The sequence below is a fragment of the Saimiri boliviensis genome, chromosome 1, assembly GCF_048565385.1.
Source record: "Saimiri boliviensis isolate mSaiBol1 chromosome 1, mSaiBol1.pri, whole genome shotgun sequence".
NCBI classification, from domain to species: Eukaryota; Metazoa; Chordata; class Mammalia; order Primates; family Cebidae; genus Saimiri; species Saimiri boliviensis.
Genome location: NC_133449.1, coordinates 27738218 through 27762632, shown reverse-complemented (window position 1 = coordinate 27762632; position 24415 = coordinate 27738218). Strand labels below are relative to the sequence as shown.

Sequence of the window (24415 nt, the reverse complement as noted above, 5' to 3'; positions counted from 1 at the left end):
GCTCTTTCCAGAAGCAGATGCCATGCCACGTTTTCTGTATAGCCTGCAGAACTGTAAGCCAAAAGAGACTACTCTCCTTTATAAATCATTCAGTCTTAGCTACTCTTTAAACAACACAAGAACACACTTCTTTCCCCACCTTGCATCACAGTTACATTTTGCCTTATAGCATAACTGTCTGCAGCCATATTTTCCCCACTACTAAAGTCTGAGAATGGAGCACAGTGCTAAATATGAGGTATTCAACAAACAGGTATTGAAGAAATTGTGAAGGCATCAATGAATCATTCATTTTCGTATCCCTTGCACTTAGCGCAAGGCTTAAATATAATATAGACTCAATACATGTTTGTAGAATGAATTAACTAATAAAAAGGAATAATATCACAGGAAGGCAGACATCAGTACACACACAAATGAGAGCTTAAAATAATCCTTCCTGGTGACTAGAATGACCCACGTGGAGGTAGATAAGAGTTGAAGACAACAGTATGAAATCATGTTTCCCTTAATATAGGTACAGATGGCTACATATACAAATATTTACAGATATGCACATTTCCTTGTTCTGTGAGCTCAAAGGAACTAAATAAAAGCAATAACATCCCAGTAGCAACAAGCACACCTAACACTCAGATCTTGGTTTCTAAGACCTTTCTCCAACAAAAAGGACAAGGGCTCCTCAGAGAAATGGCTGATACTAAGACTGAAGCAAGAAACTGACAAGATGAACCTAGATAATCTCATAGTGCTAGAAAGTACGAAAATGTTACAAAAAAACAAGTAAGTAAAAATCCTATAATGATGAAGGCATGTCAAAGGAATACAGAAACCAAGTGAAAGAATGTCCAATGTCCAAAGCTGGAAGAATTTGAATAACAAAATAGATAACATAGTATTGGACTGTAACCCAAAGTATAAAATAAGTATCTGTAAGTCCATACTGATATAAATAAATGATTGGATAAATTAATAAATGGGGAGAATAGATGAATCTCCCATGCAGTAAAATTCCAAATAATTTATTAGACACTGCCCTCAAAGAGGGTATAACTCCCCACTTCTATGGGTCACATACAGTGAGTCCTTTCCATAGTACAGTATAAAAGGGGGAAAGAAAGAATAGCTTTACAGGGTAGCAAACACTCCCTCAAGCCAAGTGATTAAGGTCAACAACACTGAAAAGTCCTATTGATAATATGTGACTATCAATATGACTTGATAAGTAATGAAAACAGTTTTATACCTCTGAGGTCTTCCTACCAAAAGCCCATAACCACAGCCTAAACATGAAAAAAAAATCAGACAAATCCCAACTGAGTGACATTCTATAAAATAACCCACCAGTTACTCTGTAAAACCATCAAAGTTATCAAAAACAAGGAAAATATGAAAAACTGTCACAAGAGGAACCCAAAAGGACATACAACTAAATGCAATGTGGAATCCTAGATGGGATCCTAGAACAGAAAAAGGACATTAGGAAAAAACTTTAAAAATCAGAATAAAGTATGGACTTGAGTTAATAATAATATATCAATACTGGTTTATCAATTGTCACAAACATACCATAGTAATATAAGATATTAACAATAGGAGACACTGAATGTGGGGCACTCAAGAACTCTCTGCTCTCTGTACTGTCTTGGCAACAATTCTATAAATCAAAAACTAAAATTCTAAAATTAAAACTTTATTAAAAAATAAATAGCCCTTTCCTCAAAAGGCCCTGTATACCAAAAGTATACAAAGCAAGATAGTTGTAAGACCAGCCTTTGAAACAAGTGAAGAATATGAAATAATTAATTTAAAGATCCTGAGGGAATATAATCAATGATCAACTGTACATTCTTTTTAAATATATAATAAAAGTCTGACTCCTCTGATAATCTAATGTATACACATGAAGTTCATAACTATTTCAGGAAGCTTACTTAACAGCAAGTGGCTAAAGAGGCATTAAAAATTTCTGAAATCCTCAGTATCATAAAGGAAAAAATATTATCCTCAAATCATGAACATTTCACAAAAGTTTCAATGTCTTGGTAAATCATATTAGGAAGAAGAACAAAAGGAAAATAAAACCTAAGGCTGTGGAAGTTTTTTTAAAATCACAGCACAGACTAGCAATGAATAATCCTTGGCATTGTAAACACCTTATAATTCTACATCAACCTACCTCTGTAACTGTATTTTCTACTATTTGCCTATGCAAACTCTACTCCAAGCAAACTGGCTTGCTCAGTGCTTCCAATATGCCATCTTTGGTATGTGATGCTACTCTGTAGTTTTGTCCCCTATCTACAGTGCCATCCCCTCCTCTCTTGTCTTCTAAATTCTGCTCTTGCTTGAAGACTCAGCTGGAACCCTTCTTCTTCCATAAAGTCTCAGATCACCTTAGGTACAATAATCACTACTTTATCAAACTTTCTGTACCCATGAATGTGGTGCTCAGCATATTCATTCATTTAAACAGAAACAAACAAACAAAAAAAACCTTAGTGTGCCTGGTACCACAAATAGATGTTAGGAAAACTAAAGACAAGATAATAGTCTTTGCCTTCAAGGTGTAGTCACAAATGCAGAGAAGACAAAAAGGTAAATAACCAATTACTAGAGAGAATATAATGCAACAAAGATGTATATAATGTGCTATGACAGTACACTCTATGTAACTTGCTACAATATTTCCCTTTTAATGTCTAAGTCCTGATTCTCCAATTAAACCAAAGTCCTAGTGAAAGGTTGATTCTCTATCTTCTACTCAATGGTATACATATATTAGCCAAAAGCAATTTTAATGTTACTAAAACCTTCATTTCTCCCTTATTTTCTTAATAGAAACAAAGGTAGAATCCCTGTTGACAGACATTAGTCTTAAAATGATGAACTAATAGATTTTTTAGTAAGTTATTAACCATAACCAACTATTAGTTAGTCAGGGTAAGGGGAAAGGTGGTTAAGAATTCACAAGTAATCACCATTTCATTTAGCTTCAAGTGGAACTCTCTATGAGTAACAAAAATCAAGAAAAAGGACGGGTTTGAGATACATCTTTCATCTTCCTGTAGAGGTACTAGCAATCAGGAACAGATCAAAAGAACAGAAGCCAATTTTAAAAGGTGCTTATGATAAATCTGTAATGTCATAGGAAAAATGCTTATGATAATATATAAAATTTAAAAAACTGAAAAATGTATTGTACATATGTCCACGAAACATACGCAGAAAAACACCAAAAAATAAATATCTACTAAACCATGAATATTCATCTTTAACTCGTGTAGGGTTACAGACTGGTTTTTCTTGGTACTTACTTGCATTTTGAATGTTAATTATTATTATTATTATTGTTGTTGTTGTTGTTGTTGTTTAAAAATCCAGCTCTTTGAAGAGAGTGGTGGAGAGAATAGGAGGTGACAAAGAGTAGATGGATGACAAGAGATGACCAACCAAAGACAAAGGGGAATCTTCAAAACTGGTTAAATAACTCCTCTGGATAAGCATATTCTTGAATTGCAATGGTTTACACTCAACTCAGTACCTCATTTTCCCAAAAGCTGTTTTACAATTCAATAGAGTAAATCAAAACTGGCAACATCTGCTAAATGTTTTATTTGCCATTGGATTTCAAAAAATAACTTGGTTTACCTTTTTTTCATTTGTCTTATGAGAGTGAACATTTTTAATGTACCTTGTTTGTGCTTTCAAGATGTTGTTTTTCTACAACTATGCTTTTAAAGCCTTGTTTATAACACATGCTTTCAAATTATTTGTGTATGCATATGTGTGTATATTAATCCTTTTTTAATCTATAATTGGCTATAATAGCAACACCTTTGGAAAACAGATGAAATCATATATCATAATTTTTAACAAGGGTTCTTCCACGTCTTCCTTTAGGAATTATGTTTAAAAAATAATAATAATAATATTAATTTTCTTCCTACCTCATAAAATGTTTCCCCGGCTGAGACAACGGACATGGTAGAAATACAATCGTTTTTAGTTCATCAACACATAAACCAGTTTTCCACCAAAATTTCTAGTAATTTTCTCATATTCTCTTGGGTCATTTACTGATGATGCATCATCCTTTGATTACAAGCTGCATTAAAATCAAGAGAACCAGAGACGCCATGCTAAATAATGTTCTTATTTCTACCTTAGGAATGCATATATTGGAATTTAACATCTAGGTTTTCATAAAAAATGAAGAAGTACTGTTATCTTCATTTTGTTAATTTTTATTAATCTTATTGAACATTTTATTAATATCATTTTTATTAATTATTAACAATTAACTTTATTAATTCTGTATTCCTACCAAGGTATAATACATGTACACTGTATTTTACCATCTGCTGAAGTCTTTTGTACTATTACTTTGAAAGTAAATTATGAAATTATGTGTTCTCAAAATATAATACAGAGGACTTATGCTTCCAGGTGGGATCAAGTAGCTCTACACAGACCAGCACTCTCAATAAAAACAACTAGAAAGCTAAATAAAATATAGAAATCTATCTGAAGCTATTTGTTGTCTGTGGAAGCAATGAGAACTGGGAGGCTAAGAATCAAGATGAGAGAACCTCAGGGAGAGGAACTGATGTCTCCAGCTGGTTTTACCCGGGGGACATTTGCAAATTCTGAGTACAGAAGGATAATAATCCAGGCTATGCACAGTCACAAAACTGCTGCTGAGGCTTCGAGAAACCACTGGAACTTCTGGCAGTGTCGAGAGACCTCAAACATGCAGCCAGCTCCCCTCAAGACTTTGAAGAATTCCGGGGTAGCCCAGGTCAAGAAGCTAAAAATTAAGAAAACGCCCGTGAAAAGCAGAGCAAAGCAATCAGCAGTCTGAAAGACAACATTTAGAATTTGGGATCCATATTGCTTGTGTGTTTAAATATTCAACAAACGACAGAGAATTCTATCCTAAAGTATATTGTGGGCCAAGGCACTTAGAATTGCTTAGGAATCCAGCCTCCCAAGTAAAATCCCGAAGAACACTATTCCAGGACAGAAGTGAACCAGAAGTAAACAGACTCTTAGCAAAGCCGTAAACTAGCCTCGACTCAGCAAGATCCCTGACTGGATTAAAGCGATCAACCAATCACATCAGCCTATGTCCCTATCAGAGGGGACAATAAACCCTCTTTCTGGAAGAAGACAGTGTTATCTGGAGTCTCTATAGTTTTTTAACTGGAATGTCTAACATTTATTCAAAACTACCAGAAACACCAAAAATAGAGCCACGTGATGGATGACCAAAAAAAAAAAAAAGGAAACAAAACAAAACAAAAAAAGCCCAAGTGTATTTCAGATACTAGAATTAGCTCACATGGACTGGAAAATAAATATGATTTACATATGCAAGAAAGTAGAGAAAGCCATTTAGAATACAGATGAAAAGATAACCAGAGAACTGGAATTTATAGAAAGGAATCGAATGGAATTGTGTAACTGAAGAACCTATTCTCTAAACTTAAGCACTCATGAGGATAGTAAAAACAATAAACTGGAAGATAAGTTTGGCATTATCTAGTTGTGCTATTCATTCATTTATTGCCTCTCATCTCCCAAAGCCACTCTGCTTTACCCTGTTTATGAAGCTGGGGACAGAACCTGTAAACAATTTTCCTTTGCCAACAGGTACAGTATTCAGCTTGTTAACAGAGTGACGGAGAGACAGTGAAAGGCACAGCAGAGAGAAGAGCTTCTTATCGTGGTTCTGTATACTTTCCTCCTTGCTCCCATGGTGCAGTCACCAGAGCCATGCAGGAGACCTGCATGTTTCACTGAAACCAGCCCATTTCCACTTTGCCAGCTGTGGCTTACCAGCACCCAGTAGGCCACCTGCCTCAATTCTGGCCCACAGCACCCCCAGTGAAGATCTTCATCTTCCGGTAGCCTGCAGCCACACTCTCTTAAGGAGGTGGGAATCTCAGCTGTGACAGTGGCGTGATGGGGAAAGGAGAAAGGGTCTTCAAAGTTTGTTTCCTTTTGGGTATTCTCCCTTAGCCCTAGTATAGCTGCTCCCTACAACTGCTAATCTTGCACTCTTTAGAGATCTCCTACCCCTTTAGGTAAATAATTCTCCATATTAAATTTTCCCTATTCAAATTACTGCTACGTTTTCTGTCTCGTGACTGGACCCTGACTGATAAACTAATAAAGCTGAGAAACCTCAAACTGTCTTATCATCTATACTATATGACCAAGCAAGCCCACGCTTCAATATATACCCAACAGGAATGGATATATATACATTAACCAAGACAGGTACAAGAATGTTCATAGTAGCAATATTCACAACAGCAAAAAATCTGAAAACAACCTAAGTGTCAAGCAATAGTAGAATGGATAAATAAACTGTGGTATGCTCATACAATAGAATACTATCAGTAATGAGCATGAACAACAACCAAAATAACTACATGGTTGACACTCACGAATAAATAATGAGTGAAAGAAGATAAGCATATAGTTTGATTCCATTTGTATGAAGATCAAAAAGAGGCAAAAATAATGATGTCAACATCAAGTCAGCACAGTGTTTACTCTGAGGCAAGGTGATCACAGTGATGGAACAGGATATGAGCAAGGCTTCTGAATGTTTGAATTATCATTTCTTGATCTAGGTGCTACTTACACATGTGTGTTTACCTTTTGAAAATTCACCATGCTATGTACTTGTGATTTGTACACTCTTCTGTATGGATGTTATTTGTCAATAATAGTTACCTAAGATATATATATTATTTATAAAAAAAATCAAGCATGTGTCCAAGTCGCTGGTACTTACCACACATACATGGATCTGGTAAAGTGCCCCTCGCCATGTTCCCACAGTGCTCTGTGCATATACTCTATCTTCACACTTGTCACTCTATGCTGTAATTCTGCTCACTTATCTGTCTTGAGCACTATGTCCAGCTTCAGGGCTAAGGACAAGTGTTTTACAGGTCTCAAATGAGTCATCAAACAGAGATTTGAAAAATGAAAGAACATTCTATTTTAAAATATGTTGTAGGCCGAGGCACTTAGCAGTGTCTAGGCATCAAGCACCATACATCTGGATAGCATTTTTCAAGTGTGTTACACGCAGTACATTTCAGCTTAGTGCATTCTTTGTATATATTTTGTGTACACTGGGGATGGGAACTATTTTGCAAGGACACATTCGGAAGATGTCTTTCTGCAGGTAATGCAGTGAACAGCAGAGGAGGAAAACTGACAGAATATTGGTACTCTTACATTCTACTCAAGCAGAACAGTCACTGAAGGAATCACACAACCAGTGACTAATACCTGCAGTAGGTTTAGGTTCACTACCCTGAAGCTGCTTGTCCCAAACACTAAATTACTTTCAGCTTCCTCAAACCAGGAAGTCAGACAGCAGTGCTTTCCAATCTACCACAATTGCAACATGCTTTTCTCAATTAAATTTATAATCCACCCTTCCTCCTTTATGCAACTTTATTTTAAATTAAAGTGAATGATCATTATTACTTTAGGGGTAAAGAATTTCATAATATCCTTTGAGGGAGCTGAACATACCACAGGGTGTTGCAAAACAGAGGCTGAAAGTAATTGTTTCAGAGGTTCTGTTAACTGATTTTCATCCCTCCAAATTTCTCTAAAACTAATTTTTTTTCTACTATTTTAAATTTTAATCTAAAGTGTATTTTCTGGTCCTAGAAACTAGCAAGTCCCTTCAGGAATACGGAAACTTAAAGGAAATCTGTTCATCTAACAAATATACGTTGTATACCTCTACATGCAAGGTACTCTTCAAATTACCAGGATACAGCAATGAACAAATTCTACTCTCTCCTGAAGCTTTCATTCCAGTGAAAAGACAGGATGACTCATTATCCCAGTTTGCCTGGGACTGTCCTTTTTTGACATTGAATGTTCTGTATCTCAGAAAACCCCTCAGTCCAAGGCAAATCAAGGCAGTTGGTCACCCTGGCAGAGACAGATACCAAACAAGCAACCAAAAATCATCAAATGATGATAAGTGCTTTGAAGAAAACAGACCATAACAAAGATGAGAGTGTACTGAAGAGAGTATTACTATTTTGCATACAGATGTTAGGGAAAGCCTCTCTGATATAACAACACTTCAAGAAAGGAGAGAACAAGCCATTCAGGTAAGTGGAGTAAGGGTTACAGGTAGAGTGAATAAAAACAAGGGTTACAGGTAGAGTGAATAAAAACAAGGGTTACAGGTAGAGTGAATAAAAACGGTCAATAGCAAATGAAAAGAATCTAAGGTGGGAGTGTGTTTGAGGAATGGCAAGGGGGCCTCTGTGGCTGGAAAGGGGTGAACAAGAGGCAAAAGATAAGTTTAAGTTAAAGAAGCAATTGGGTGACAGCTATAGAATAACCTACCCATCACTGAACTTCTTCTTGATGATTTTAATTCCACAATTCCAACCTACAATAATTTTTGTTTTTCATTATAATGGAGACTGTGTCTTAATTTATTGAAATTCTTTCATCTCATATCATATATTGTATTTGAAAAACACTATTTAACTATGCCATAGCATTGCTTTTGTTTCAATTATTCCAACATTTAATTATATACTACCTGTGTGTCTTTGCTTTTAGATAACTATACTTCATCTCTCTAAAACTTATTGATGGATTGATTGAGAGACAGGGTACTAGAATTACAAGGCATGAGCCGCTGCGTCCAGCTGCCTCCCTAAAATTTAGACGTCTTGAGGTCAAGTTCCATACTGAACAGTGTTTGGTGCACAGTATGGAAGCAACAAATACTAATGGATATGACTCTTTGTCTTTTGTTGATTTTTATGCTCAGAATAAAGAACTCTTACAATTGAATAATAAAAGACAACCCAATTTTTAAATGGGCAAAGGATCTGAATAGACATTTCTCCCAAGAATACATACAAATAGCCACTAGGCACATGAAAAGATGCTCAGTATCACTAGCCATCATAAAAGCACATCAACACCACAATGCAATACCACCTCATACTCACTAGGATGGCTATAATCAAAAAGACATAGTAAGTGTTGCTGAGAATGTAGAGAAACTGAAACACTCATACACTGCTGGTAGGAATGTAAAATGCCACAGCCATTTTTGAAAACAGTTTGGTATTTCCTCAAAAAGTTAAACATAGAGTTACCATTTGACCCTGCAATTTCATTTCTAGATATATATCCACGAGAAATAAAAATATCCACACAACAGTAGTTATAATAGCTAAAACATGGCAACAATCCTGTAGATCCATCAACTGGTGAATGGATAAATGAAGTATATGTATGCGATGTAATTGTATTTGATAATAAAACAGTAATACATGCTTCACTGAAAACATTACGCTAAATAAAAAAGGTCAGTAACAAAGGTCCAGAGCAGGCAAATTCTTAGAGACAAAATGCAGATTAGCTGCTGCTTTGGGTGGTGTCGGATAGGGGTGGGAAGATAGGGAAGTCACTGCTAAGAAGTTTAAGGTTTCTTTTCGGGATTGTGACAATGTTTTAAATTTGTGGTGACAGCTGCACAATTCTGTGAACATACTAAAAACCAGTGAATTACACACTTTAGGTGAATTGTATGGCATATAAATTGTCTCAATAAAGCTGTTATTTAAGAAAACTTTTGAGCTGTCTCCAAGAATGGAAAATGATACTTCACTGGAAATAATGTTAAGCAAAGGCAAACAGCCTTCTGTTGGAAACATTACTATAAAAGATGGATTCAGTCAGTGGCTCCCAGTAACAGTTCAGAGTAATCATAAAAACAGCCTAGAGAATTTAATAAGTTCTTGGGCTCCCCAAAGAATACAATTCAGTAGATCCAGTAGGGTCCAGGGTTCTATATTTTTAAAAGGCTTTTCAATTTATTTTAATCTATATCTAGAATTGGGAACCACTGGACCATTATTAAGATCCTAACTCAATAATTTTATGAGATTTTATCTTTGGTATCTATGAGATACCTCTCTATCTAGTATTTTACATTTATCTGAAAATCTCAATTCCTTAATGAAACTCACCTCCCTAAATAGAGAGTCTGAGTTTAGAAACAGGTGGCCTCATCAGAAGGATTACAGCCCATCACATATTCCTATTAACCTTATGTGTGTCCTTTACTTATGCTACTTTAAATCCTTTTTTGGGGGGAGGGGGGAATGATTTGATTTAAATAAATTTAATAGATAAAAGATGACATATATTACATACATTCTCTGAAACTATATTTCTCAAACTGAGACACATTGGAGAGTCTTTTTTTCTCAAATATTTGTAATTTAACACATTTTGTTTTGAAAATACAGGTATATTATAGAATCAAATATAAAATTTTCATGAACTTTTAAGATAAAACCCAGAAACTTCAAAGAAATTCCACATTTGCCATAGGAACTACTTCAGACTACACTCCCAGATTCTAAGGTCATATACTCATGCCCATCTGCAAGGCAAACTTCAGGAAAAACCCAAGAAATCTAGGTATTCTGTTTTCCACTCCCTGGATGATGAAATTTGTATTCCCCCTTCATCCAGAACCTTATGTAGACTAGTCAGCTTACTAGTGATTATGCTCTGAGCTCTGAGCACTTCACGAAGGGAAAAAAACATCTGCATCCAAGTATTAAGCCAAAATCTGTTAATGGGTGAGTGAAAAATCTTTCATAGGCAAGCTACACTCAGAGCAATGTCTGCTGGGGATCAGGCCTGTAGTTAACCTGTCTAGTGTTTTAATCAGGCAACAACGAACATCAGGTGCAACCTCCAGAACGATTTGGACATTGCCTAGCTAGTGGAGGGTATACTCTGGTTGCTTATCTGGGCTGCTCAGCCCACTGATCCATGCAGAAGCCCTGGGTAGTCTACCCAAGGCTGTAGATGAACTATCACTAAAGAGAAGGTATTCCCCTAGATTTACAATCTTTCACTTAGACCTAGCGCTTTAATTTATTGGCTGTTCTTTTTCAGCTAATTTCTCAAAAACATTTGTGATAACTTCACTCAGGGACTAAACATCTTAAGAGCGGCATTATGATATCGAGTCTGACATAGAATTATGTAAATTTTAGAGGTCAATTTCCTCAATATTAAAATGGAAAAGTAGAATAAAATGAATCTTAAGATCTTTCTAGTGTTTAAATTCTACACTCATACGATACTTGCCCATATTAAAGATATGTGCTATGAATTTTAAATGCAATTTCAAAAAAGGAAGTTGTAAACATTACTTTTTTATTCTTTCCATTATGTTGTTTCTTCTTGCATCACCCTAGCTCAAAGCCCTTTCGGCCTCCACTGAATGTTTACAACCATCCTCAATTCTGGTCTTCAATCTCTCCTTATTCCATTATATTGACCACACTGCTATTAGATGATTCTCCCTTTATCATTTCCTTCAATGGCTCCTAGCCCAGCATTCAATGTGCTCCACAGTCTCCCAATTTACCTTTCTAACCTTGTCTATCCCATCCTTATATTAACTTACATTTCAGCAAACCTGTCAGTACCTTCTTCCAATGTGCTTACGTCATTCCCCCATCTGTAATACTCTTGTCATACCTCCCACTTTTGTTCCATTCTTTAAGAATGAGTACAAGTCTTGCCTCAACTACAAAGCTTTTTCTGACCACCTTCTTTAAATTCCTGAGGCACTTAGCCTGTAATACATCTTTGGCATCTGGCATATGCTACCCTCCTCTGGGCAGATTTAATACAGAATAGGTCTGTGGTGAAATCTCCGTGTAATTTTTTTCCAGGCAAGAGTCTCAGCTTTAATACAGGGTGAATATATAACACACAGCATCTAAAGGGGCATATTCAATTCAGACATTTTTAATTAAAAAAAAATTACAGCTCATGTGCAATTACTAGAAACTTTACCATTAATCCACCTTACTCTTGCCAACAATATTTTTACAGCTATGTTCTAATATTTAAGACAATACTTTAGCTTTGGGTTATTACTTCCTGTTTAATACCTTTAAAGGGTGGAAGCAGGGCAAGAGTCCAAAGTAAATAATCAAAACTTTTCATTATAAAACTTGAACAAGATAAAAAAATTTCTAGAAAACAAAACTAAGAGTATAGTTTTGAACAACAATCAAACCTCTTCTAGTATAGGTGTCACACCAAACTCAAATTTGAGAAGGAATAAAAAGAGACATTTTGTCTGGTCAGAACCATTTAAATAAAATGGCACATGTTTTTCTCCACCCAGCATGCAAAACACACAACTTTAACTAAAGCACATGTGCTCCAACAAGTACCACCACCCTTTCCCTAATGGTGAATATTTCTGCTTTAATTCCAGAAACATTTTATTTTAACTACAAAGGTTTTGGTGTTACTTAATAAAGAACATTTAATCTAGTCTTTACCCTTCTGATAGTAATACTGAGATAATGTGGATACAAGTCCAAATTTGCCACTTTCACTTCTATATAAAAACAGCCTCTTGAAGAGCCAAGAAACACTCTCCTAACAAGCCCTGTAAAGAAGTGTTAGTAAACATTAGAAAATTGATTGCAGGCATGAAATATTACATTAAAACAAAGAAAATGTTTTCAACATGTCTCTTTAAAATGAAGTAAAAATATTTCAACCAATATGCTAGAGACTTTCATTAATTCAAAATAGCCTGAAACTAAACGGCAATGAAAAAAACCTCTTATTTAACTATTTTGGCACATAAAGAGTTCCATCTATTTCACAGGACAGAGAAAAGAGGGGTGAGAAAAGAATGCAGACGTGTGACAAATCTGTCTGTTAAGCAATTGCCAAAAGCCAATTTTGTTTTCCTTTCACCAAATAAAGATCATCCAAGCAAGCCTGCAGTGCTCACCTGCAAAGCTGAGGGGTCTGGCAGGAATTCAGCATCCTCTCCAAAGATAAAATCAGGAGGCAGCTCTGGGTACTGGGCATTGAAAATGATATCCCCTGAAATAAAAGAAAATGACAGGCCCTTTTTATTTCTTTTCTAAGTGTAAATATACTGAAGACTGTATCAGAAAAAGTTCTAAAAGAAATTTATATTAGCTTAAAAAATATTTGAAAAGCACTTTCTGGATGATTAATTCTTCAAATAAACTGATTTTTTTTTTTTTTTTTTTTTGAGACAGGGTCTCACTTTGTCACTCAGGCTGGAGTGCAGTGATGCCATCTTGACTCACTGCAGCCTCAACCTCCCAGGCTCAAGTGATCCTCCCATCTCAGCCTCCCAAGTAGCTGAACTACAGGAACATGCCACCATGCCTGGCTAATTTTTGTTAGAGACGGGATTTCACTATGTTGCCCAGGCTGATCTCAAACTCCTTGCTCAAGTGATCCTCCCACCTTGGCCTCTCAATGTGCTGGGATTATAGGTGTGAGCCACTGTCCCTGGCCTGATACCTTTTTTTAATTTAACATCCACAATAAGCAATCAAAAAAGCTTTATCTCCAAGTACATTATAAATGTACATATCCAAGTAGAAAAGTAGAAGCAGCCAAATCCAAAATATGTGCTGATTATTTTTACAGGTAACATAACCAATCACTGCCTGCTAATTAATAAGCCTTTATGAAGATTGATTCTGTATAGGCATAGTCCTTGCCTTGCAGAAATTAAACATACAAACATTTGGTATAATGGAGATAACATTTGGCTTACAGTTCACAAAACCTTAGCTTTATATCCACAAGGCCTCTTCATTATTTATCAGCTCAAGTGATCTTGAGCAAGTTTTAACTTCTTTAGACTTCAGTTTCTTCATCAGTAACAAGGAGATATAATAGTACCAAAGTCACAGATCTGTTGTGAGGATAAAAAGAGACAGCATGCCTAGCAATGTCTGGCATATAGTAAGTTCTCAACAAGTGATAAAGGGAGTATTACTGTTGTTTTGAAACATAAGACAAATTTACAAAGTCTCACTAGCAAATTTATGTTGCAAATTCTTGTTTCTATAACTCCCTTTTATGCCTCTGCTCATCCCAAGAATCAGCTCTTATGATTATGCTAATACTAACAAGTAGATTAGTTTATTGACAATCTAACACACACATTGAGTTGTAATGTATAAAAATATGTATACTTATGTACATGTACACAACCTCTGTACAAATACATACAGTTTTACCTATCTAATCTTTTTTTACTGCTCAAACAGTATCTATATAATTATAGCCAAGTGTAAACATTCAAACTTCAGTTCTCATTTGAGTCCTTAAATCTCTAAGTACTAGACATTTCAATGTCAAACTCAGCAAGTCTAAAAGCATGCTCATGACTGTCCCTTTTCTCACTCCCCTCATTCCGATTCCATGCTGAAACTTTGTTGTCATCTCGAACCTTTCATATATCCTATATACTCATAGAAAACAAGTCATCTCAATTTTTCCTCCAAAATGTCACTCATATGGATTTTTCCTACTGTTAACAGCCCCTTCCAGGCCGAGATCACCTAATACATATATTCACTCATCCACTGAATAAATATTTAAGCTTTGCCCAAGGCACTATGGTAGGTACTCAAGATCAAACAAAAAACCCTGCTATTAAAAGCTGACACACTAAAGAAACTCAGTCATCATCTTATCTTTTAAAATGGTCTTCTAATACCAGCTGCCCTCCAGTCCATAATATATATTATCACCAAGTAAATATTTTTAATGTGCTATTTTGTTCAAAAATGTCCCAACTCAAGAAAATTAAATGAGTTTCTAGTATCGAGTGGAGTAAGGGCAAACTTTTCAAACTGATATTTAGAGTCTTCAAAATACTATGTTGCTACCTATTTATCCATCATTCTCTTTATCTACAAGCCAGTCTTTCAGTCTTTTCTTTTTTTTTAATTTTTTTTTTTTTTTTTTTTTTTGAGATGGAGTTTTGCTCTTTTTGCCCAGGTTGAAGTACAATGGCAAGATCTGGGCTCACCACAACCTCCACCTCTCGGGTTCAAGCAATTCTCCTGCCTCTGCCTCCCAAACAGCTGCGATTACAGGCATGCGCCACCATGTCTGGCTAACTTGCATTTTTAGTAGAAACAGGGCTTCTCCATGTTAATCAGGCTGGTCTCAAACTCCTGACTTCAGGTGAGTCCACCTCGGCCTCCCAAAGTACTGGGATTACAGGCAATGAGTCACCGCACCTGGCCCAAGCCAGTCTTTTCTTCCAGTTAATATGATCTGTTCAGTGCCCTCCAAATACTATGAAACCAAATACTATGACATCTCTCTCCTTGCTCAGTTCTCATCTTCCTTTATGAGCCCACTAAATTGTCTCTTGCATGAAGCTTGCCCTAATAAATCTAGAACACACGGATCATTGTTACTTCTGAAATTAAAATGCTGACTGGTTATGCCATTCACCTGAGTATTTGATTGTAAGTAGTCTTATATTGTTTTATTGTTTGATTAATTTTTAAAAATCATAATAAACACAAGCTACCCGTGAGATACTGTGATGCATAATGTGTCAATACAAAGATAATTATCATCAAGGAACTTATGTTTAGTGAGGGATATAAGACATAGATCAAGAATCACAAATACACAGCAGTGCAAGGTAAGTACATATAATTGATCTTCCTAATTATATTGTAAGCATCCAGAAAACAGACATGTTTTTATATTTATTTAATGTTTCTGACAGGGCAGAGTATAGCACAAATAGCATACATTCGAGAAACACTCAATAAATGAAAGAAATTCTATTCTCTGTACTGAATGTCTAATTGCTGAAAAAAATCTTCAATGAAGAATAAGGCATTGCAACAAACATATGAAAAAACGCTCAACATCACTAATTATCAGGGAAATGCAAATCAAAACCACTACGAGATTACCACCTTACTCATGCAAGAATGGCCATAATAAAAAAAATCAAAAAATTATTAATAATAGATATTGGCGGGGATGTAAAGGAACACTTTTACACTGCTAGTGGGAATGTAAATTAGTACAACCACTATGGAAAACAGTGTGGAGATTCCTTGAAGAACTAAAAGTAGAAATACCATTTGATCCAGCAATCCCACTACTGGGTATCCACCCAGACAAAAAGAAGTCATTATACAAAAAAGATACTTGCACATGTATGTTTACAGAAGTGCAACTGACAACTGCAAAAATATGGAACCAGCCCAAACGCCCATCAATCAACAAGTGGACAATGAAATTGTGATATTAAAATTACACACACACACACACACACACACACACACACACACACAATGGAATACTACTCAGCCATAAAAAGGAACAAAATAACGGCATTTGCAGCAACCTGGAAGGAACTGGAGACCATTATTCTAAGTGAAGTAACGCAGGAATGGAAAACCAAACACTGTATGTTCTCACTCAAAAGTGGGAGCTAAGCAAAGGCATAAGATGCAAAGGCATAAGAATGATACAATGGACTTTGGGGACTCAAGGGAAAGGGGTGGGAGGAAGTGAAGGATAAAAGAATACATATTAAGTACAGTCTACACTGCTTGGGTGATGGGTGTAACTAAACCTCAGCAATCATCACTAAAGAACTTATCAGGCTGAATCTGGTGGCTCACACCTGTAATCCCAGCACTTTGGGAGGCCAAGGCAGGTGGATCACGAGGTCAGGTGTTCGAGACCAACCTGACCAACATGGTGAAACCCCGTTTCTACTAAAAAACACAAAAATTAGCCAGATATGGTGATGCATGCCTGTATCCCAGCTACTCAGGAGGCTGAGGCAGGAGAATTGCTTGAAACTGAGTGGTAAAGGTTGCAGTAAGCCAAGATTAGGCCACTGCACTCTGGCCTGGGCAACAGAGCAAGACTCTGTCCACCATCCCCCCCCAAAAAAGAAATTTATTCATGTAACAAAACACCAACTATTCCCCAAAAACCTATTGGAATAAAACTAAAAATAAAATAAAATGTGAGAAATGTAACATACACACTCACAAATAAAATTAAAAATAAAATTTTTTTTATTAAAAAAAAAAAAAAGAAGTCATAGCAAAGTCACTCCTGGAGCTTTCTGTAGGGAAAAAGTTTAAACAAGAAAATGTATCTTTCAGCAGACAGGTATAAAATTAAATTCTCAAAAGTAGTACAACAACCACCTCTCACCCTGCCCACTATTATCATTTCAGATGATCAATTGTATCGATGATAAATTATAAAATTCAAAAGTTTTAACTGTAAGACATTAACTCAGCCTTAGCTAAGAAGCACAAGTAGAGACTAATGAATGTCCTGGTTACTCATTCTTTCAAATATACCCAGCAAGCATAGTCTTTAGAAAGGAATATGTTTTAGAGATGTGTTTTTCAAAGTCCTCTATGGGGACTTTTAAATGGGGCATTTATGGCCAATTGATTTTTGACAAGGGTGCCAAGACAATTAAATGTTGGCTTAGTTACTTGAGAAAAAAAATTCAAAAAGTTAACAAGCAAAGACATCAAAGTTTTGAAAAATGCCAAGTTGGGACCTATTGTGCTTTGACATTCTAAAAATAAGTAACATGCTAAATTCCAATAAAAGAAATTTTATCACTTTTGCTACTATAGAAGAATGGCTGCATTTTCAAGTTCTCAAAGGAACACTGTTAGTAATAAATATTTCCATACTGGTAAACATTGAAAAAATCTACTTAAAGGATATCCATTCCGGCTGATTCTATTCAACATTATAGTGGAGGCACTAGCAAGAAGCATTTGGGGGGAAAAAAAAAAAAAAAAGATACACAATAGAAAAAAGATACATTGGAAACAAAAAATAAAACTATCTCTATTCACAGATGACATAAATCGTGCATGTACAAAATCCTAATGAATGCATACAAACAATGAGAACTAGTAAATAGCTTCACCAAGGTTGAAAGATACAAGATAAATGTACAAAAATCAACTGCATTTCTGTACAATAGTAATTAATGATCTGAAAGTAATTTTTTACAATTCCATTTACAAAGAGATCAGAAAGAAAAAATACTTAGGAATAAACTTAACAAAAGAAGTATAAGAATATTGTACACTTACTGCATACAATTGTAGATATCTTCCAACAACTACACAACATTGTTGGAAGAAATTAAAGAAGGCCTAAGTAAATGGAAAGACATCTCACATTTGTCAATTAGAAAACTTAATATTGTTAAAATGGCAATACAACTCAACTTAATCTATAGATCCCAAGCAATCCCTACCAAAGTCCTAGCTGGATTCTTTGCAGAAATTGACAAGGCAATCCTAAAAATCGTATGAAAATGCAAGGGATCCAAATAGCCAAAGAAATCTTAAAAAAATAATTTGCTAGCCAGGCGCAGTGGCTCACGCCTGCAATCCCAGCACTTTGGGAGGCCGAGGCGGGTGGATCACAAGGTCAAGAGATCGAGACCATCCTGGTCAACATGGTGAAACCCCATCTCTACTAAAAACACAAAAAATTAGCCGGGCATGGTGGTGCGTGCCTGTAGTCCCAGCTACCTAGGAGGTTGAGGCAGGAGAATCGCCTGAACCCAGAAGGCGGAGGTTGCGGTGAGCCGAGATTGCGCCATTGCACTCCGGCCTGGGTAACAAGAGTGAAACTCTGTCTCAAAAAAATAATAACAATAATAAATAAAAAATAATTTGCACGACTGCTCAATTATCAAAGTTATTACAAAGCTACAGCAACGAAGACAGTGTGGTGCTGGGATATGGATAGGAATAGAGATCAATAAAACAGAATGCAGAGTCCATAAATAAATCTTCACATTTATGGCCAGTTGATTTTTGACAAGGGTGCCAAGACAATTTAATGGGGCAAAAAGTATTTTCATCATCTCACACTCATTAGAAGAGCTACTATCAAACAAAAAAATAACAAGTATGGGTGAGGACATGAAGAAATTAGAATCTCTTGGAAGTGTTGGTGGGAATGCAAAACGGTGGAGCCACTATGGAAAACAAAGTGGTGATTCCACAAAAAAATTTAAAATTAACGTATGATCCAGAAATCTACTTCTGGGTACATACCTTAAGTAACTAAAAACAGATTCTAAGAGATATTTGCATACATCTGTTCACAGCAGAATGATTCGCAATAGCCAAAGAGTGGAAGCAACCCAATTGTCCACAAACAGATAAATGGATAAACCAAATGTGATGTATTTATATACATACATATAAAATTATTCAGCCTTAAAAGGAGAAAAAATATACATACATATAAAATTATTCAGCCTTAAAAGGAGAAAAAATTCAAAACATGCTACAACATGAAGACATTAAGTAAAATAGTCACAAAAAGACAAATAATATAATGACTCCACTTACATGAAACACCTAAAGTAGTTAAATTTATAGAGATAGAAAGCACAGTGGTAATTGCCAATGGCTGAGGAGAAGGGAGAATGAGGAGTTTTTGCTTAATGGGTATAGAGTTTCCATTTTTCAAGATGAAAAAAGTTCTAGAGATTGGTTGCACAATGTGACTATATTTAACACTACTTAAGTATACACTTAAAAAATGGTCAAAAATGGTTAATAAGGTAAATTTTGTTTAGTATATTTTTTCCCAATTCAATGGGTTTTTAAAGCATCTTTTCAACAAATGGTGATGGGACAACCAGAAAGCCACTGGCAAAAGAATGAAGTTGGGCCCCTACCTCGTATCATGCAAAAATTAACTCAAAATGAATCAAAAACCTAAGTAACAGCAAAAACTACAAGATTCTTCAATGAAACATAGTAATAAATCTTTATAACCTAGGGTTAGGCAATGCTTTCTCAGACATGAAACCAAAATCAAGCAACAACAACAAAAAATAAGTAAATTAGACTACATCAAAATTAAAAACTTTGACCTTCAAAGGATGCTATCTAGAAAGTGAAGACAATCCACAGAACAGAAGATAATTTTGCAAATCACATAGCTAATAAAAGACTTGTACTCAGAACAGAGAAATCTCACAACTCAACAGTATAAAGGCAAATACCCCAATTTTAGAATGGGCAAAGGGTCTGAACAGACATTTCTCCAAGAAGATATACAAATGTCAAGAAAGTACACAGAAAGATGTTCAAGATCATTAATCAACAGTGAAGTGCAATCAAAACCACAGTGAGACACCTCTTAATTACCCACTTGCATGACTATAATCACAAAGACATATACTAACAAGTGTTTATGAGAATATGAAGAAACTGGAACACTTATACACTGCTGGCATGAATGCAAAATGGTGCAGTCACTTTTGAAAACAGTCTGGCAGCTCCTCAAGAGGTTAAACACAGAGTTACCATCTGACCCTACAATTCTGTTCCTAGGTATATATATATACACCCAACAGAAGTGAAGACATGTCCACACAAAAACTTGCACACTGTTTGTACCAGCATTATTCACAATAGCCAAAAAGTGGAAACACCTAATGTTTGTCAACTGATGAATGAATAAATTGTGATATTATACATATAGTGGAATATTATTCAAATTTAAAAAGTACTGATATAATGCTCCAATGTGGATGAGCCTTGAAAACATTAAGCTAAGTGAAGAGCCAGACAAAAAAGGCTACTTATTGTATTATTATTGTATGAATCTATTTATGTAAAATGTCCATAATATGAAAATCCATAGAGACAGAAAGTAGATTAATAGTTGTCAGACAACAGGGAAAGGGGGAATGGGAAGTGACTGCTAACTGATACAAGCTTTCTTTTTGTGGTGATAAATATTTTCTGAAATTAGTGTTGGTGGCTGTACAACTTCGTGACTATATTTGTAAAAAGCCACTGAATTGTTCATTTTAGAGGGTAAACTGCACGATTATGTAATCATATCTCAATAAAGCTGTTTTTATTTTTAATCCCATGCAAAAATTTGTCCCACTTTAAAGAAACCTGATTTTAAATAAATTACAAAGTGTTTACTGAATAGTTGCAGTACAGTTTCTTTTTCATAAATAAAACCGTATTGAAAATGCAATGTGAAAAGTTCTGCATTTAAAAGAACATTGCAATGAGCCCTTTATGAAAGTAAAGAATACTTGCAAAGATCTTTATCTTTAAGGAATTTTACCAAATGTGATCTTTTAATGGACATGACTGGATAATGTTAAAGACAGACTTTTAAAATTTTTAACTATCATAGATATATAATGCTGTACTTATTTATGAGGTACATGTGATATTTTGACATACGCACATAATGTATAAAGATCAAATTAAGGCAATTGTGATATCCATCACCTCAAGCACTTACTTCTTTGTGCTAAGAAAATTCCAATTCCACTCTTCATTATGAAATATGCAATAAATTATTGTTAACTGTAGTCATCCTATTCTGCTGCCAAACACTAGATCTTATTACTTCCATAGCTGATTTTTCAATAAATTTTAAGGCAGCTAACAAGTATTTGAATATACAATAAAGTTTCTTTTTTTAAGGAAAAGATATGTACTAAAAAGGGGGGAGTTTACTACATTATATATAATAACATTATATGAATATTTTTTAAAACAAAGAAGTTAGTTTAAATAACTTTCAGAATCTCACACATGTTCCAGAATTTCTCAAGCTCCTACCTTCAACCTCAAAGAACTCTGAAACATTTTGCCTCAATACTCTATAGCCTCTTTGAAATAAACTGCGGCATTGTTCTCTTCTATGGAGAACAGTCACTAAATCAGTCAAGATCATTTATTAAAAACCTACAACACAGAGATGTGCATACTGAACACCTGGGGAGTTATATGGGAAGTAGAAAACATAGTACCTGAACTTAAGGCATAGACGGTAGAGAAAAGACCAACACAAATCATACAGAAGAGCAATAACATCACATTTCCTTTATTTCACCCTGGAGAAGATGATGTGAACACAGAGTACAGATTACTTGGACACTGCTTACTCCAACTTTTCACAAAATGGGAGAGTAGGCAGGAGAACAAAGAAATAAAAGTAGGATCAGAGGTGATATAAGGTGAGGTTTAAAAAAAAAAAAAAGGAAGAAGTGTAATGACCACCTAACAACAAAAGAATAGTTTCAAGTCTTACTTTTTATTACTCCCTGAAACTTGCCAGGCTATAATAGTGGGACCAATGGGGGCAGAAGTTTCTTCCTTTCAAAATGCACATCAACAGTGCTTGATAATATGACACATACACGAAATCACAGAAATTTTAAGTACACAGTAGATTTTATTTACGTGCTTGTGCCTTAGCAGCTGACAATTTTTAGAAGGTATCAAGAACTTTGTGGAAACACCAGTCTGAAGGAGCTACTCAATGAAAAGTAAGTTCAAACAACAGAGTTTGTGTCAGTCTATCTTTGCATCACTGTAAAGAAATAACCGAGGACTGGGTAATTTATAAAAAGAGGTTTAATTAGCTCACAGTTTCGCAGGTTATACAGGAAGCACAGTGCCAGCATCTGCTTCTGGCAAAGGCCTCAGCAAGCTTACAATCATGGCAGGAGGTGAAAAGAGAGCAGGCACATCACAGGGCAAGAGCAGGAGTGAGAGCAAGAGGAGGTGCCACACTTTGTTAAACAACCAGATCTCACATGAAGTCAGAGCAGGAACTCATTCATTATCATGAGGACAGCACCACCCCATCCATGAGGGATCTACCTCCATGACCCAAACACCTCCCACTAGGCCCACCTCCAACATATGGAGGTCACATTTCAACAAGAGATTTGGAGGTGACACATATCCAAACCATTTCAGAGCTTTACGAAAGACTTTGGAGAGGTTATTCATTTCCAAGAGTTAGGGCTAACCCTTAGTGTGTCCTCACACTGAAATTTAATATCTGTCTGAAAATTCCATTTGCTGGTTCTGAGGACTTTATGGGACAAGTTTAATTTCTCTGTAATATTATAGCCCTTTAATTATTTGAAGGCAGTTCTCGTGACCTATCTTTCAACCCCACCAGGAGTCACCTCTTAGCCAGGCTTAATATCCCAGTCTCTTTCACTACTCCTCATCTGACTTGACTTCAATTTCCTTTATCCTCTGGCTCTCTCCTCTCTGAATATGTACAGTTTGTCCATAGCCTTCTTAGAGGATAACACCCAGCTCTAAAGATAAGATTCTAGGTGTGGTCTAAAGAGCATAGAAACAAATAAGAAAATCCATGCTTTAATTTAGGTATTAAACCTCTTTTGATAAATGGCATTGCAAGTTGAAATAGCTTTTTTGGCAGCCTCATCTGCAGTGACTCCTATTATGCTTTTTATTAACTAAAAATCCCTAACGTTTTTATGTATTTACTACTGCTGAGCTACACATTCCTCTCCTTAACTGAGAAAACTAAATTTCAGAATCCATTTCAAAATTTTAAATTTATCTGTATTATATTTCAATATCACTAGATTTACCTATTTACAGTCCATTATGACATTCTTAGATTCTACTCAAATTTTGGGTTGGCACTCCTAACTTCAAATTATAAACATACTGGCTAGGCATCCTCCTGGAAACCTCCCTTTATGGTAATTTATAAACAATAAACCATCTTGGGTGTAATAATTTAAACAACAGTATCTAAGCAATAATAATACAAACTTAAACATTCATCACAAGTTTGTCAAGGAACTTGTCAACTACCTCAGCAATGTAGGCTGCTGTGCCTACAAATTTAAGGATACCACTAATTATTCTATTGCACAGCATACTTTTCACCTTGAGTGGTAGAGTTTCATTTCTAATATCAAGGAAAAAAGACTGTAAAGGATTATTATATCTGAGAGTTGGCGTATTTACATGAATTAGGCATTCAAAAAAATATATCTGTAGAACAAAGGATGGAAGTAGGGGGTAGAGGCTTAACTTAAGTCATTTAAGTTTGCCTCCTCTTCTTAGAAGACTTCCTTTTGCTATATCCCTCTCCTAGACTTCAGACCACACTTAATCCTTCTTTGCACTTCTACTATCTATATTAGTGCTATGTAATAGAAATAATAATGCAAGCCACATACCTAATTTTAAACTTATCAGTAGCCACATTCAAAGAGTAAAAAGAAAAAAGGTGAAATAAAAATTATAAACTATATTTACCCGTAATATTCATCTTTTTCTGTACAGTTATAAGAGTTGTATCATATGCAGAGATTCATGTAAACACCACCAAAATTAGGATACAGAACAATTCTATCACTCTCCAATATGTCTTCATGCTACCCCTGTGTATTTCCATGTTCCCACCATTCCCTATTCCTGGAAACCTCTGACCTGCTCTTGGCCCCTTCAGTTTTGCATTTTCCAGAATGCCATAGAAATGGAATCATGTAACCTTTTGAGACTAGCTGCTTCTTTCACTTTGCATAAGGTATTTGAGGTTCAGACAACTTGCTGCATGTATCAATAACTGGCTCCTTTTTAGAGCTTACTAGTATATTTCATTGTACAGATGTACCACTGTTTTTATATCTATCTACCCA

General features: G+C 35.5%; 1 protein-coding gene across 7 annotated transcripts in view; it reads right to left on the bottom strand.

Annotated features, from left to right (window-relative positions):
• BABAM2 (BRISC and BRCA1 A complex member 2) overlaps positions 1-24415 on the bottom strand; it is a 450161-nt gene that overhangs the window by 325775 nt on the left and 99971 nt on the right. For 6 of the 7 annotated variants that reach the window (XM_074395641.1, XM_003941529.4, XM_003941528.4 and 3 more), the window contains one exon: positions 12863-12957. In XM_074395641.1, coding sequence (XP_074251742.1) covers positions 12863-12957 — 95 coding nt within the window. Of the gene's footprint in view, positions 1-3950; positions 4089-12862; positions 12958-24415 lie in introns of those variants that run through there. The other variant, XM_074395644.1, reaches the window with a different exon arrangement.